General features: G+C 41.7%; 1 protein-coding gene and 2 pseudogenes across 3 annotated transcripts; 1 reads left to right on the plus strand and 2 right to left on the minus strand.

Annotated features, from left to right (window-relative positions):
- Window positions 1–483: 483 nt before the first annotated feature.
- LOC310736160 (cytoskeleton-associated protein 5-A-like) lies at window positions 484–13,602 on the minus strand (annotated as a pseudogene). The gene is made up of 17 exons (XR_014538189.1): window positions 13,573–13,602; window positions 11,177–11,212; window positions 10,893–11,085; window positions 9,844–10,050; window positions 5,919–6,087; window positions 5,686–5,821; window positions 5,503–5,600; window positions 5,259–5,369; window positions 4,846–4,950; window positions 4,684–4,773; window positions 4,406–4,570; window positions 3,515–3,632; window positions 2,180–2,339; window positions 1,225–1,321; window positions 1,036–1,146; window positions 704–796; window positions 484–543 (listed from the first exon to the last, which is right to left on the minus strand). The product of XR_014538189.1 is annotated as a cytoskeleton-associated protein 5-A-like (transcript).
- LOC310736161 (uncharacterized protein) lies at window positions 6,291–8,879 on the plus strand (the record flags this gene model as incomplete). Its single annotated transcript, XM_083559541.1, has 3 exons — window positions 6,291–6,595; window positions 6,647–8,577; window positions 8,837–8,879. The coding sequence occupies exons 2-3, from the start codon at window positions 6,713–6,715 to the stop codon at window positions 8,877–8,879; spliced, it is 1,908 nt and encodes a 635-aa protein (XP_083415667.1). The 5' UTR covers window positions 6,291–6,595; window positions 6,647–6,712.
- A 1,703-nt stretch (window positions 13,603–15,305) lies between the features above and the next one.
- On the minus strand, window positions 15,306–16,748 carry LOC310736162 (putative nuclease HARBI1; annotated as a pseudogene). The gene is made up of 2 exons: window positions 16,706–16,748; window positions 15,306–16,501 (listed from the first exon to the last, which is right to left on the minus strand). The product of its transcript is annotated as a putative nuclease HARBI1 (transcript).
- Window positions 16,749–17,118: the final 370 nt, after the last annotated feature.

The following is a 17,118-nucleotide window of genomic DNA, read 5'->3' on the forward strand; positions in this document are numbered from 1 at the left end:
GTTTCTGCCCCTCTCCCCTCCGTGGATCTTCACACTTCGGCGCAGCTTGGGACGGTCTCTCACCAACACCTTGGGTGGTTCCAGGTAATTCCGGAGTAGAACGGGTGCTTTGAGGATGGATTAGACTGTAGTTGGTGTCGGCGGTCTGCTACACTGACTCGGGAGTGCAGTTTGCTTCTGATCGTCATCACTGTACCTCGCAGCATTGTATATCTGCTTCAAAAAGACATTTGGTGCAACCCAGATGAGGATGGGTTCCCTCTTGAGTCTGGTTCCTCTCAAGGTTTCTTCCATATGCCATCTCGGGGAGTTTTTCCTTGCCACAGTTGCTCATCAGGGACAAACATACTAACAAATAACATATTTACTTTTAATCACCACATTATCTGTGTAAAGCTGCTTTGAGACAATGTTCATTGTTAAAAGCACTATACAAATAAAAATGAATTGAATTGAATTGAATTGAATTGAATTGAATGTCCTGGAGAAAAACGAACCTTTCTGAGCCACGGCACAAACGACCTGCAGCTTCAGCTGCATCACCTACGAACAGAGAAATAAATCTAAATGAACAGACTGGAGATGGACAGGAATCAGAAAGAGAAATGTCACTGGCTCACTCAACACTATGTGGAGCAGAATAATGGAGCGGTTTAAGAGAACATAACAAATGTGTTTGCACAATTTGAGGAAAAGGAGTTACCTGGAAGTTTGTCCCTTTCCAACCAGGTTTCTTGGCCAAAATCAGAACAAGAGCCTGACAGGGCATCTCATTCTTGTCCATCAGCTCCATTGCCTGAAAAATAAATGAAACTCTTTGAAACAACAGTGTTAAAAAGAGACATTAAGAAAATCTTGGGCTGATGGTTCAATAAAGCTTTCAGAATTCAAAATGACCATTTTTATCTTTAGAGACTTTACTCTGTTGTAAATCTTTGTATACCGATCCTATTCTCAATAACAAAAGTGTAGGAATAAGTTTTGTGATTACGAAGCTGAAACTCTCCTGAGCCGCTTTATACCAAAATTCGTTACCTTTAGAAACTTCTCTATGGCGGCCACCCTTTCCTTCCAGTTGGCGCTGTCCAGCATCTGCATACACGATGCTGGGAGAACTGCAGCGGCTCTCTCTTCTCACACTTCAAGCTAAACAAAACAATAAACGTGCAGTCATACACACATCACGCAATCGCATGACAAGCGAATCAGCAGAGCTTTATTTACCGAGAGCTCTGCTTCAGTTAGGTCCTTGCTCTCGGATTTCTTTGATTTGAAGTTCCTTTAGGTGCCGAGGGTTTGCCCTTCTTGTTGGAGCAGATGCCTAAAAACACAATTAAAATAAAAAAAATTAACACATCACACCCTATATGAAAGATCTGGATTTTTACTGATAAGTGATAACTATATGGAAATTTAAATGAAAATCAAGAAGTTCATTAATTGGAAGGAAGTGTTGGAAAAACACACACACATCTATATCTATACATACATATATGAAGAGCTATCACTCTAGGCAGCATATGCATATTTTGGCTGCATACTGTATGTCCAAATGTAATATCAGTATATAATAAATATCTGGTTGTGTGCTTTTGGCAGTCAGTAAGAAATTTTGTTGCAATAAGTAAATAGATGACTGATATAAAAATAATCATGCATATATGCTTGTGTAGGTACATATAAACAAGTTTGTGAACATGTACTCTGTTTAATATCTATATACATAAGTCTTTTGAGGTTTTTAATCGATGGACTTGAATTAGAACACGTTCGCACCCTGGATGTATAAAGTTATTTATAATCCCCTGTTGTATAATTACAGTATAGTATAATTTATACTTCAGACACAATCAGCTGATTGCACAGCATTATCTGCCATTTGAAATATGCTCTTTGAGTGTTTTTATTTAAACCATAATTTGAGTACAAAGTAGCCAAAAAAAAGTAGATCTTCATATGGGATAATAATGAATGTAAATATAACAGTTGTTATGACAAATATAACAGTTGTGTTGACAAATAGACCAAAGGTATAATTTTTCTCGACTTCAGTTAATCGTCTTGAAAACTTGTATATCTAATTGCTTTGTAACTTGGCTTTACTTTCCCACCTGCTGTATTATTGGAAGCTTTTTTACTGAATCAGAAATAAAATTGACTTATAAAGAAGCCTGATCACTGACCTTAGTGGCAGCAGCTGCAGGTGTTTCCTTGGCAGGAGCAGATTGTTTATCTGGAGCAGGAGCTGCAGGCAGGGCTTTTGAAGCGTTTTTCTCCTTCACCTGTCCTGCAGCTTTCTTTCCTCCGGGCAGCTCCACTTTCTCGGCACACTCCTTAATCTACGAGAGACACCGAAACAAGTTTTAAACGTGCTAAATATTCCAAAAGTAGAAACCGTAAAACGAATACCGTAATTTCCAGACTATAAAGCGCACCCATATATAAGCCGCACCCACTGAATTTGACAAAGATTTTTATTTTGAACATAAATAAGCTGCAGGTGTCTACACTGAAACTAATGAACTTTACACAGGCTTTAATGAAAGACAGTGTCTGTTACACAGTGTAACGGGTGAAATATGTTGCTTCCTTTAGGAGCCTAGCGGTATTTTGGGAATAGGCTGCCGCCGCATTTTTCCGTTATTACTGCATGACCGAGGAATATATCCTTATTTTTTTCTGATGCTCATTTCTAAGTTACTTTGACTAACCCGTAATGCTGTTGCCAAGAAAAATAAAAAAGCATGAGTTTTGGAAACCTGTCTGTGCTTTTTCTCCCGATGCCGTGCAGCTCAGAACACAGGTGAGGTGCGTTTTTTCGTTTCATTGGAAATTTCATTGGTCTAATGTTATGTGTCAGCCCGCCTGTGCACTGCTGGCATTACCGCCTCAATCACCGAGGAAACACCCCCTCCCAACCAGCTGCACGGAATTGGCGTCTAATTTTCTGGCACTTATAAGGACGCCTGAATCCTCCAGTCAGTGCCAGATTGTCTTTAGGCTTGCCCTGAACACTCTCCAGCGTCTTCTCTGGTCCGTCCGTCCGGTTTCCTGCTCGGCTCTGCTCTGTTCGCGCTGTACGCGCTCCGGCTTCCGGCTCGGCTCAGCTCACGCTGAACGCGCGTTTAGGTTTCCGGCTCGCGCTGAACGCGCCCCCGCTTCCGGCTCGCGCTGAACGCGCCCCCGCTTCCGGCTCGGCATCCTCGCCCTCCGCGTAGGATCGGCTCCCTGAATCGGCTCCCCGATTCGGCTCTGCACAGCTTTTCTCCCCTGCTCCTTTTGCATCTGCCTTGGATCCTATAACCTGAACATTCTGACAGTTATGGGTCGCAGTTTTTTATCTTGAAGTTTGTGAAACCGGGAAAAACCCAGAAAAATTCATAAATAAGCCGCGGGGTTCAAAACGTGGGAAAAAAAATACGTGGGAAAAACGTGGGAAAAAAGTAGCGGCTTATAGTCCGAAAAATACGTTCCAAAAGTATCAGACGTTGTGAAGGCGAGGAAATGCTTTAACCTTGTCCATTTTTAGTTTGTCCACATCAGCCAGGTAAGGGCTCACTCACCACCTTGAGCGCCGTGCCCAAAGCTTCAAATGCGGCGTCTCGAACCTCAGGAGCCGAATCATTTGCTTGCTACAAGAAGGAAAAAAAAAGACTCTTGCATTATTCACCACTTCCTGTTAGTTTTTCATGAAATTTATCTACAGAATAATACTAGGTATATCTAAAGGTCTACTTTGCATTCACTGTATTTGAAAGTCAAATATCTTAACTTTCTACTTAAAATTGAGCTAAATCAGTCGTTCCTTTTTTTTTTTTAATTTACAAGTGGATAAAAACTGGTCAAGCACGCAGCAAGCCACCAATCAGGGTAGAGCGCGTGCTAAATTTAACCCATCCTAAGCTGATTGGTATCTACTAAGCACGACTTATGGTCCAGATCAACAGCAAAAAGTATCGACAAATACCAAATAACCGTAAACCAAAACTGACTGCTTTCAAATCCTGTTATTTTATTTGGTTCTAAAGGAAATGGCTTCAAGGTTTTGGGCTCATGATTATTTTAATACACATCAAATCAATGTTTGACTCAATATCATTCTATGAACAGATTGGTGTGCTAAGCGTAGCAATCTTTCCACGTAAACCGAGTTGATCAGAGCCGTAATATCACGTCACAAGACTTTTGCTTAATGTCCTATTAAATCTTAATAATTATCTATTTAAGTTGTGCTGTAGGCAAATACTTTTATTTAAAGGAAACACTGGAGAAATAGTATTTTACCGCGTTTATCTCTAATTTAACTCAAGTACATGGTCTGTGTACGTCGTCCACCACTGTCCATGATTCAGGCTCTACACCGTTCTACCGAGTATTAAAGGTGCTCTCTGCTCTCGGCTTTTACCTTCAGCAAAGCGACACACACAGGTTTGAGCAGGCTTTTCGGCAGCGTAGTGGGAGTGCAACGCCGGAAACTTCTGGCGAGAAACAGCGAAGCCTGCTGTTTTATGGATGGGTTTTTATTGTCCATCACAGCCAGGACGTCTTCGCTTACTTTTTCAAGTGTTGTCTGAAAGAAATGTAAGCATTAATTAACAAAAAAAAAAAACTCACAAAAACTAAAAATCTAACAATGTAAACGCAAGTAAATTGATGAAAAAAATAAAGAAAAAAGAGGTTTACTGAAAGAAACACTGCATCTAACGCCTCTTGCAGGGCCTGCACCACCTGAGCTTTCTTCTCCTTGAACTTTTCCAGAATGGTTGGCACCAACTACATACAAAACATGATACACAAGTAAGAAGAAAAATGGTCGTCAAACATACTTAACAGAGAAGAACTTACATAAAGAGCAAAGGGGCTGAATTTCTTGTGGAAGCCGGTGGAGAGTCCTGCTACGCATTTAGCAGCCAGTGACACCAACATGACGTTTGTGTCTTTTCCAATGACCTGGAAAAGAGTTGACAGATTTTATTTAAAAAGAAGGAACCAGAGAGTTTTAATACACATTTTGAGAAGTGACACAGGAGAAAATCTGTCGCATTCAAAGCTCTGAACAGAAAATGCAGCTCAGCCACAAAGTTATCATTAAGTGTGTGTGTGTGTGTGTGTGTGTGTGTGTGTGTGTGTGTGTGTGTGTGTGTGTGTGTGTGTGTGCGTGCGTGCGCGTGTGTGTGTGTGTGTGTGTGTGTACTTTCACAGAACTCCTCGTTTGCAATGGTTTCAGTGGAAAGAAATTTTCAAAAAGACTATTTGACTTTGATGAGAGCTTTAACATCTCCATACTCTCCACTCTCTAGTTTGGGGTTTTTTGCTAAAGCTTCAAGAGCTTCCAAAGCCTCCGTTCTCTCCTGCCATTTCCTCGCCTCCTGCATGAAACACACACAAATGCCTGCTTACATCTTTGAAGCTATGAAAACAAACAGCACAAAAATGTGAAATCAATTTCTTGCGTTTAAAAATGAACATATGCTGATGATTAGGACCGACGTATCTCCTTACGATCTTGTCGTAGAAGTCTTTATGTAGTTTGGAGAGGATCTCCACTGCATCCAGTAGCTCATAAGCATCGACTGCTGGAGCAGCTTCCTCCACATCACCTGTGAGACGGAAAAAAAAAAAAAGTCATCCACATCTTCATAAACCAAGTCAGCACTACAGCATTTGTACAGACTACTACTGTACGGTCTCCTTCTGCTTCTCCGTCTCCTCCATCCTGCTGCTGTTGCTCGAACTTGGCTCGAAAGTCCTGCAGCGAGTGCAGGAAGCGGCTCTGACAAGGAGCTGATGCCTTCGGCCACTCGTCCTCCAGCTCTTTCAGCTAGCACACACAGAAAATAGTAAATGTAGATTTTTATTTAAAAAAAAATTAATTAATAAATAAAAATAAGAAATTCAGTAAAGAGTCTCTGCCTCACTAGAACAGAGTTAATATTCAGAAGTGGAGGATGCAGCGCGTCTCGGATCCATCTGTAAACCTCAATAGCAACCAGTTTAGCCTCGTCTCGAATCGCCTTCTCTCGAGACTTGAAAAGCTTTGGCAGAACCTTCTCGACCGCTTTCAGGGTGATCTTTGCTCCAGAGTCACTGAAGAGAAAAATTTTAGTATTTAATTGTAAAGGATGGTTGGTTAAAACAATCAGATCTAAAAAAAAATAAATAAATAATGAATACATAAAATAAAAACAGCAGAAATCCAAAGAAATTTGAAAGAAAGCAAGATGGCGCCGGTGAGGTTGGCTGCCGTCACGACTGCTCCGGCTACGTTTTCTCTTTTTTTGTTTTTTTATACTTTTATTTAAGTAGATACACTTCCATCTACACAAGATGGACATCATTAGATATGACAGAGACACTCATATCTATTGGTGTACAATGCACTCACCTTTCGCCGTTTTTAAAACCGGACCCATGCTGGCCGAGCGAGATCCTGAGGGTGAACAAAGGACGCGACCCGTACCGGCGTCCGCGAGGGAAACAAGCCGGCGTCAGGAACAGGCTGAGGGCACGCGCACACACCGCGCTCCCTTACCTAGTATCCTGTTAGCCAACGTCCAGTCACTGGAGAACAAGCTCGACGACCTTCAGGGCAAGGGTCAAGTTCCAGAGAGACATTCAGGACTGCAACCTTCTCTGCTTCACCGAGACATGGCTGAACCCAGCGGTACTGGACCACGCCATCCAGCCGGCTGAGTCCTTCTCGGTTTACCGCATGGACAGAACACTGGAGTCGGGGAAGTCAAGAGGAGGTGGAGTGTGTCTGATGGTGAACAACCACTGGTGCGACAGCGTGAGCATCGTTCCTCTTTCACGCTCCTGCACACCAAATCTGGAACTACTGACCATCAAATGTCGGCCCTTCTATCTACCTCGGGAATTCAGTTCGGTCATTGTCAGTGCCGTTTATATTCCACCTCAAGCGGACACAGACACTGCAGTATGGGATTTACACGAGACAATATCTCTTCACCAAACACAGCATCGGGACGCTGCGCTCATTGTGGTCGGAGATTTCAACAGTGCCAACCTCAAGCGCGCACTACCGAACTTTCATCAGCACATCACCTGCCCTACCAGGGGCGAAAGAACACTGGACCACTGTTACACGCCATTCAAGAACAGCTACAAGGCACAATCACATCCACCGTTTGGGAAATCGGACCATGCCGCCATCTTCCTCATGCCTGTTTACAAACAAAGGCTGAAACAGGAAGCTCCGGTTCAGAGGGAGGTCGCGCGCTGGACTGACCAATCGGTGGCCGCTCTGCAGGACGATTTGGATGACGCAGACTGGGACATGTTCCGGCGCAGCTCTGATGACGTCAACATGTTTACGGAAGCGGTTGTGGGATTCATCGGGAAACTAGCTGATGATACAGTGCAGAAAACCACTATCAAAACGTTTCCCAACCAGAAGCTGTGGGTGGATAAAACCATCCGCGACGCTCTGAGATCCCGCTCCGCTGCCTACAACACGGGTCTCGCCACCGGGGACATGGACGAGTACAAGGCTGCGTGTTACAGTGTTCGCAGAGCGGTGAAGGAAGCAAAGCGGCGCTATGGGAGGAAACTAGAGTCACAGTTTCAACATGGTGGCTCTAGGAACCTGTGGCAGGGACTAAGAACAATAACGGACTATAAAACACCATCTTCTAGAATGGTGAATGCGGATGCTTCTCTGGCAGACGAGCTAAACACCTTTTACACTCGTTTCGAGGCTGCAGCTAACCACGCTAGCGGCACAACCAGCGTGCACGCCGAGAGAGCCGGAGAGGTAAACACGTTCACCATCTCGGAGCATGACGTGAGGAGGGCTTTCAAGAGAGTGAATACCAGGAAGGCAGCAGGACCAGATGGCATCACAGGCCGGGTTCTGAAAGCCTGCGCTGACCAGCTAGCACCGGTGTTCACAGAGATATTCAACCTCTCACTGGAACAGTCTGTTGTCCCCTCATGTTTCAAACAGTCCACCATTGTTCCTGTCCCGAAGAAACCCCAGCCCGCCTGCCTTAACGACTACCGCCCTGTAGCCTTGACCTCAGTAGTGATGAATTGCTTCGAGAGACTGGTCAGAGACTTCATCCCTGCATCACTACCAGACACACTGGACCCACTACAGTTTGCGTACCGTCAGAACCGCTCTACTGAGGACGCCATTGCTCATCTTCTCCACACCACGATAAGCCACCTGGACCAAAGAAATGGGAATTATGCAAAGATGTTGTTCGTGGACTACAGTTCAGCGTTTAACACCATAATTCCCTCCACACTCACCTCTAAGTTGGAGGTCCTGGGACTCAGCCAGCCGCTGTGTCAATGGATCTCTAACTTCCTGACAGACAGACCACAAGCCGTACGGGTGGGAAAACACACCTCATCCACCCTCACCCTCAGCACTGGCGCCCCCCAGGGTTGTGTTCTGAGCCCCCTGCTTTACTCAATGTACACACATGACTGTGTGGCCACATCCAACTCCACCACCATCATCAAGTTTGCTGACGACACTGTTGTGGTGGGTCTGATCTCGAACAACGACGAGATGGCCTACCTACAGGAGGTTAAAAACCTGGAGAGATGGTGCCAGGAGAACAACCTTCTCCTGAACGTCAGCAAGACTAAGGAGTTGATCGTGGACTTCAGCACAAAGCGGGAGCGGTCATACCAACCTATAAACATCAGCGGGACCCCAGTGGAGAAAGTGGACAGTTTCCGGTACCTTGGTGTTAACATCACACAGGATCTGTCTTGGTCCTGTCACACCAACACCCTGGTAAAGAAGGCCCGGCAGCGTCTGTACCATCTGAGACGCTTAAGGGACTTTAAACTACCCTCTCAGGTGCTTAAGACCTTCTAAACTTGCACCATTGAGAGCGTCCTGACGGGTAGCATCACTTCCTGGTTCGGGAACAGCACCATGCAGGACAGACGAGCCCTCCAGAGGGTGGTGCGTTCAGCTGAACGTACCATCCACACTGAGCTCCCTAACCTGCAGGACATCTATAGCACACGGTGCTGGACAAGTGCTAGGAAGATTATGAAGGACCTCAGCCATCCCAACAATGGACCCTTTTCTCTGTTGCGTTCAGGAAAACGCTTCTGCTCCCTGAAAGCGAACACAGAGAGAATGAGGAGGAGCTTCTTCCCGCAGGCCATCTGGTGTTTAAACCAGGAAACACCCAGGATCTAGAACTGGCCCACTCTCTCCATCATCATCACACTTCTCTGTACATATATTCACCTTCGCACCACGTCACTTTAAACATATCTCACCGTTCGCACCATGACATTTTAAACTCTGGACTGTACAGCACAGTGCGCTTTTTATTTTATTCATACCACACCATATTGCACATGGACACTTTACAGACCCTTACACCACACCATACCGCACACGGACACTTTATGGACAACCCACCACAAATTGCCTATTGTTTACATTTTTTACTACACATTGTTTACTGTTTATATGTATATTTGTTTCATACATTATCTTTTTATATATCTTTATACCTTATATTCTTTTATTTTATTTTATTTATTTTTATTTTATATAGTTTTCTTATACCTTAAACTTATTTATCTGCATCCTTTTCTTTTCCCCCATCCTATTCCCTCATGCCGGACCATCGTATAAAACATTTCACTACATGTCGTACCGTGTATGTATGTGTATGTGATGAATAAAATTTTATTTGATTTTGATTTGATTGATTTGAAATCAAATAAATATATTTTTAAACATCTTTAGTTATGCTTTAATGTAACATCCCAGATCCCAAAACAGACGTACTGCTTTTCCATATTTGGTACTATTTGGCATCTTCTCTTGCTTTCGTCACTCACCTCAGCGCCCGTCTCAGCACTTCCATGCAGGCGAGGGCGATTTTCGGGTTCTTATTGTCGATGCCTTTGAGAATTGCCTCCTGAACCACGTCTCTTTTCTCGATCTCGACGTACATTAAGCAGATGTCCGAGCCAAGCTCTTTAGCACGTGCTTTAGGCTGGTTAAGGACTTTATACACCACGCCGGACACAACCTCGCCGACAGTTCTGAGAAAGGAGGGAAAGCCAGACAGGAGCACTTCAGAGCTGCACCAGTAGAACCATTACAGCTCACCTGTTGTGACATTAGAGCTCATTATCAAAGTTTCTGCAGGTTTTTTTTTTCTAAGTGAGGTATCGCTAAACTTGCACTTCCATACCATCCAAGAGAGATTTGCAGTTGTAAATTTCTCATTTGTAGTTGTAATACATCAAATTATATTTGGACCAGCAAAAGAACAAACTACATAGCCATGGAAATGAACAAACAAACATTCTGAAGTGATGCGAGAGCATTTCAATGATCATTAGAGGTTCCGATACATCAACATTGGAAAAATTAGGACCCCGTTTTAAATGATTTAAGACCTAGAACAGCGAATTTAAGACTTAAGGTCTAAACATTTTGATGCAAAAACCCTGATTATGCAACTCCTGTGCCGTTCACTAGCGCTACTCTGTGGTCAAGACAAAAATTAACTCCATATTTTTCATTCTTAGAAAACAAATCAGACAAATACCTTGGAGACTGTATAAACTTTTTTTTAAAGCGGACTCAACGCGTAATTGATCTGCTGCAAAATTTTCAATTTGGTTTTATTTGTATGGCTCTTTTGTCAATAGTCATTGTCCCACAGCACCAGTATCTGATGTAAAGGTCCATGTCCCCATCACCAGCAATATCTGCTGTGAATGTCTGTGCCCATCACCATTTTTAACTCAAATTCAATTTTGTCTAGCTTTGGCAGATGCTCTTACGCTTCTCAATTGTTTACTCGTAAAGAGGCGGGTCAAAATGAAGGTCAAAACACGAAAATTAGGATCACTCTTATGCAGGGGGTTTCCATTACCGAGACGCGACATGGGCATTTTCCACGTAAACCAAAGCCTCTTCAAGTCCTTTGAGTTGTGCCACTGCATTCGAGTCAGTCACAAACTTCTTGATCAGTCCTTGGTATTTGCCCATTCTGGACTCTTGTCATCTGTAATCCTCTGAAAGTGCTGCAGAGCCTCTGTGTAGCCGCTTAGCCTTGCTATCCAAACCTGTGGATCGAAAAGCACAATACGCCTGTAAGCAAATGACATCAAATCAATTCTTTTGTATGCAAGAGTTCAGGCTGAAGCATTATTTCACCTTATGTTCGCATTACTGGTCTGTGGGAAGCTTCGTCTACTAGCTGTCGTCTCCCATGACGCTTTGCGCTTCTGTTACAAGCAAATGTAGAAGGATTTTATAAGCATAGTGCTTTCAAAACTAAACAGCGTTGACTTTCTGTTGCCCGGGTTGTGTACAGGAGGGGTGTCAAACTCAAATAATAGAGGGGGCCAAGATTAAGTGCCGGATCTAAATGGAGGGCCAAACAGTCAAGATTTAATAAACAACAAGGCTAGCAGGATATAGAATGAAGCACAAAAACAAAATGGTTCAGTTGAAAGCAGCACATTCTGCACTTTTGCCTGAGCGAGATTCTCAGCATTGTTTCATGGCGGTCAGTTCATTAACATTTGGGGTTCGGACCTGCGCTCAGGGAAACTCAAGAAAGAGTGAGGATGGGAATCAGTGAGATGATCAGCAAATGCTTTAGTTTATCTTCATAACTGAGAAACGTTGCTCAAAGATATACAGACTTCCAAACATGCAGAGATGGGGCATAGTTTCAGAGATGTGAAGCACCCATAGAGTCAAAGTCTGGCAGTTATGATAGAAACATGATGCAGGCTGGAGATAATGAATCCACAGGTCAGATATAACAGACCCACAGGCCAAATGTAGCCCAATAAGACTGAGTTTGACATGTCTGGTTAGAGGAATCAGGATATAAGCATGTGTGTTCACCCAGGAGACTACAGCTCAAGGCCTTCAGATTAAGGGAATGATTTTAGTATTTGGTTAAAAAAATATATATAATCAAGATCTTGTGCTTCAGGCTTTGGCTTTTAACAGTAGGATCATGTCCTGGTAGACTTCATCACCAACTACTGAAACTGGGCCAGGCCTAGTTTAAACAAAAGGTCAATACACAAGTTACACTGCTGCTGCAGGTTATAAAAGATAAACATATATAAATATAATTTCACCCAGACTTTTTAATCAGGGAAGCAGTTTTCTGAAAATATTACATCCTAAAGCAGTGTAAATATTAAACTTAATGGCTGCACATGCAAAGTGCCAAACTACAGCCGAACCCAGGATAGGCTTCAAAACACAATAAATAATAAACTTATACGATAACAAATGTTTAGCGTTTTGTGTTTTATTCAGTTTAGCGGCGGATACTGAATCAGCTCGTTTTCCTCTCATTAACACTCAGCAGCTGTAGCGAGACATCACGAGCCCCGTTTTATCTTTTGTGCATCAGAAACCCCGCTTCTGATTGGCTAGCTTGTGGACGTATCAATATAGGTGAGTTCAAACGCGACCGACGATCACATGGTGCAGTGATGGAGTAAGCGAATGCGCAATTAAATTTTATTTAGGATTTGTTTATTGTATTTAAACTTTATTTATATTAAGATTAATGGATTATAATAGGATATTATGTCAAGTTTATTGTTTATAAGTTTATATTCACGTCAATTTTTACATTTAAAACTAAAATAAAATATGCTCTTGGTAAAAAGCCATTCAAAATATTTGTAATGAGTTTTTATGTTATATTATAATAATTATATTATAGATTTTTTAATATTATACATTTTATTTTGAACAATAAAAAATTGGGAAACTGTCAATTAATTTATACCTTTTATTGAACTGAATACAAACAAAATCAATGACCAGGTCAAAGTTAGATTGTCCCCTTCACCAGCAATATCTAATGTAGATGTCCATGTCCTCTTCACCAGCAACATCTAATGTAGATGTCCATGTCCTCTTCACCACCAATATCCAATGTCGATGTCAATGTCCTCTTCACCAGCACTGTTCATTGTAAATGTACTATAAATAATCCCCTTTACCATTTTCTCTATTGATCTCAAATAATTTTTGTCTAACATAACTTTCAAGCTATCGAAAACACACCTTGCACACCGTGAAAGTCAATGAAATGAAAATAAAATCAACATTAAAAAGTTATTCTTTCTGTGCGGCAAGGTACCAGATGATCCACAGCCCAGGTCTACACCAGTATAGAAGGGGTTTGTTTGGAATGTAATCAGCTATAATCAGTGTATTAGTGAGTAAATACTCACGAGCATTCACCTGTGAAATTTGTTTTCATTGTGTGCATTGGCATGAATTTGAAAGGACGCTCTCTTCCTAAAACTTGTATTTTTCTTTAAGTGTCTCTTTTACCTCCAAGCTCAATGATCCATTTTTCCAACCTGCTATCCATCTATCACAGATTATTTCATTCACTGCTTGGCCATTTCTACAGTTCTGCTTCTTCTCTGTGAGATGACAAGTTAAATTAATATAAATGAACATTTAGGTCAGCTGAGTGTTTACTTTATAGACACACACACACACACACACACACACACACACACACACACATATACAATTTAATATTGAGGGCGGCACTTTACCCCACATTTATGCTGTTCATCTACATACATGGCCATATACAGTCCTAGGATAATTCTGTCTTTTTATATAGCAGGGACTAAATAATCATCTGTGTGTTTCTCACCAACTTCAAACAATTAAAAGTCAAACACACAACTTTGGCCAATCTCATGTAAATCTTGAGAACCCACAGAATAGTAGTGCATTCTTTATATCTTAGAAGAGTCTTTAGTTTTAGCAGATTTATAAACGAAAGATACAGCTTTACACTTCTCTCCGAAAACAGCCGAGTTCCTGATGGCATGCTGTGGGTGGAGCTAAAGAGCTGCAAGCATGTGCAGCTTTTGCGAACTGTTTCGTCTGCAAGCTACAAAATTAGAACAATAACTTTATAGTCTTAAGTTAATTATGGCCAACTTATCTGATCCAGAATCCCGAGTACAGCAACGACAACAACGACTACCGCAGGATGTGTCTAAATGGTAAGTACTAAGCAAGGTTCTTCTTCCCTTACATCCAAAAACACACTCCTTTAGAGACATTCTTCTCGTGCCCATACAAGGAATTCCTCCCTTTATGACATCATGAAGAGACATACTAAAAAAAAAACATTTCTGAAACCCGGAAAGAGTTTATTTGGCACAGAAATACATCATCATACGTCCAAATTATAATTTTTTTCCCCACATAATTATAAGGTGGAAAAGGAAAAGTAAAAGAACCTACATTCAAAAAATAAGTTGTTTTGTTCTTCTTGTTGTTCTTGTCAACTGAGCTCTCGTGAGGACACCATGGACACGTGATTGGTATTTATTCCCACATTATCATGACTGCATTATTTTTCCAGGAGCAAAGGCAGTAGAGCCAGCCAACACATTCACTTACTTCATGCAGGCTGTGTACATTTTCTGTAGCTCAGTACATTTTCTCTGCTCAGTGGGAAACATGAATTAAATATAGCGGAGCGCATGGTGGAATTCTGGACGTCATGAAAGGTCAATGTCTTGCCAATATTTATATTGTTCTCATTGCAGGGGACTGAGGAGCTTGAACAGAGAAATGTGAATTCAGATCACGTTTCTTTGTGTAACTAATTTGGATATGGCTATGATATCTAATACAGATAACGTTGTTTTTGTTTTTTTTCAGGCATTGGAATTTGATTTGAGTCTTGTGAAAGAAACATGTAGTATAGAGGAATACAGACTTCTTTGTGTTATTTTTTGGAATACAGACTTCTTTGTGCACACACATTCACCCCTTTACTTTGGAAATACCATGCACACATTTTAGTTTCTTGCATTTGCGCTTTTTTATTTGTCTTGTGACTTTTTTTCCCTCCGATGTCCTTATAAGAGTTTGTATGGTATAAATGTATATGGTCTAACAGTTTCCTGTGCACATTACTAGAGGTCAAGCAATATTGAATTTTAATGTTACCAATAGCTAGGTTGGAGCGTACTTGGCGATAATCGATTAATTGACCAATTACGTTTTTTTTTATTTTTTTTTTTATTGAGGTCGACTGATTCATCTTTTGCCGATTAATCAGCATCGGTAGTCGATTGCTGAAACTATCTACTATCTGCGAAAATCCATACTGATAGTTTGGTCCTTATTCAATTCAATTAATTTTTAACAATTAACATTGTCTCAAAGCAACTTAACACAGATAATGTGGGGCCAGTTGTTCAAAGGTAATCTGATTGGATTCTGGTTATCGTATTGGATCAAATCTTGAAAATGCGTTGTTCAAAAGAGAAAGAAGGAATCTGAAATCGGATTAGATCACAGAAACCCATCCTAGTTTAAATCTGGATCAAACCTTCAGTTTGTGTTGTTCAAAACTTGTCAGTAGGATTTGGATAACTTCGAACCAAAAAAACAGGATTATCCTAATCCCAACAGGGGGTAGGATTTCAAGGTGGATTCCAGGAGGAAAATGTAGTAAAACTTTAAAATTGGTCAAATGATACATTTGTATCATTTAGTGTATATACTTTTATTTATATTTTGCACTTGACTTGTGTAACTGTTGTAACAGTGATAAAGTAAATATAGTAGACATAGGCTACCAATTAAGCTATTCAGTATAGTAAAGTAAAAATAATGAAATATGAAATCATCCCCCAAACAGATTTCAATAACAAACAAAAATAATATATTCAATTTTTCATCATTCATCACCGTATATTAATTTCAAAGAAACAATCATCAGAGATGAGCCTGTCAAAAATAATGTCTAACAATTGCATCCCTTACTATATGTCCAGTCAGTCCCTCATTCTGACAGAATGCCAGAGGTTGGTCTGGTTCTTCAACAGGCTCAGGTGCATCATAAACATCATCACAGAGAAGGACATTGTGCCTGGTAGCGATGTGTGCAGGACGATACACGCTAGTATTATGTTGCATGCTCCCTGTGGTTCCACTCGCAAGTAGTTAAGGCATGCAAAGCGTCTCTTCAGAACTTCATTTAAACGTTCAATTGCACATCTTGTTTTGCAATGACCAGTGTTGAAGCATGCCTGTGCAGGTGTGGTTGTTGCAAGAAAAGCTGTCTCCTAATATTATTCCATCCAGTCAGTTGGTTTGGAACTCTCTGTATAAAGCACTCTCGCTCAGGATACGTGCATCATGAACAGACCCAGGCCACTTCATGACACAGTTTGTGATGATGAGGTCAGCATCGCCCACAAGTTGGATGTTGATGCTGCACCTCCCTTCTCGGTTGATGTACTCCCAATCCCTCTCATGAGGTGCTTGGATATACACATGAGTGCAGTCAATAACCCCAATAGTATTGGGCATGTTCCCCAAAAGAAAAAAACTTGTGCTTGGCCTGGGCAATCTGGACATCCTTTGGAAGTGAAACAAACTGATTGACCAGGCTGGCCAATGCAATTGACACAGCTTTCACTACATCACTCACAGTTGATTTGTCCACTCCTATATTGTCATGTCATGTCAGTGCCTCACTCTAAGTCCTCTAAGAAAGGCTGAATATAAGATGGCTGTCAAATACCCACACACTAATTGGCTGACGTGCTGTGGCTTGTGTTCAATTAAATCAATCATGCCCAAGGCCTCTAAATACTATGTTCACTGCAACAGATGAGGTGGAACCATGGACTCCAAAGGACCTAATTTCACTGTTGCAGAAACACATGCACTGCTGGAGGGTGTTAAGTGCCATTAAGCCTCAATAGTAGGAAGCTCTGTTACGGGTGGAAGAAAGGAAGAAAGATATTTGGGTAGAAATCATTTAGAATGTGAATACAATGGGTTCTGGCCAGAAGAGGACCTTGGAGCAAGTGAAATTTAGATGGAAGAATCTGAGGGCCAGAGCAACAAAGGACCTTGCTAAAGCAAAAAACACCCAAACAGGCAACAAACCCTTTAAGAAGGGTGAATACACAGATGTGGATCTGGACATTATTGAAGGTGAGAACTCTAAAGCTCTGCACGGGATTCAAGGTGTTGTAGGGGATGGTGAGCCTACGATTGTAGAGGAAAGTGAGTCAGTTCCTCCTAATGCAGAGGAAACATTCATTCTGGATCTCAGC

The sequence above is a fragment of the Silurus aristotelis genome, assembly GCF_946808225.1.
Source record: "Silurus aristotelis genome assembly, chromosome: 13".
Lineage (NCBI taxonomy): Eukaryota > Metazoa > Chordata > Actinopteri > Siluriformes > Siluridae > Silurus > Silurus aristotelis.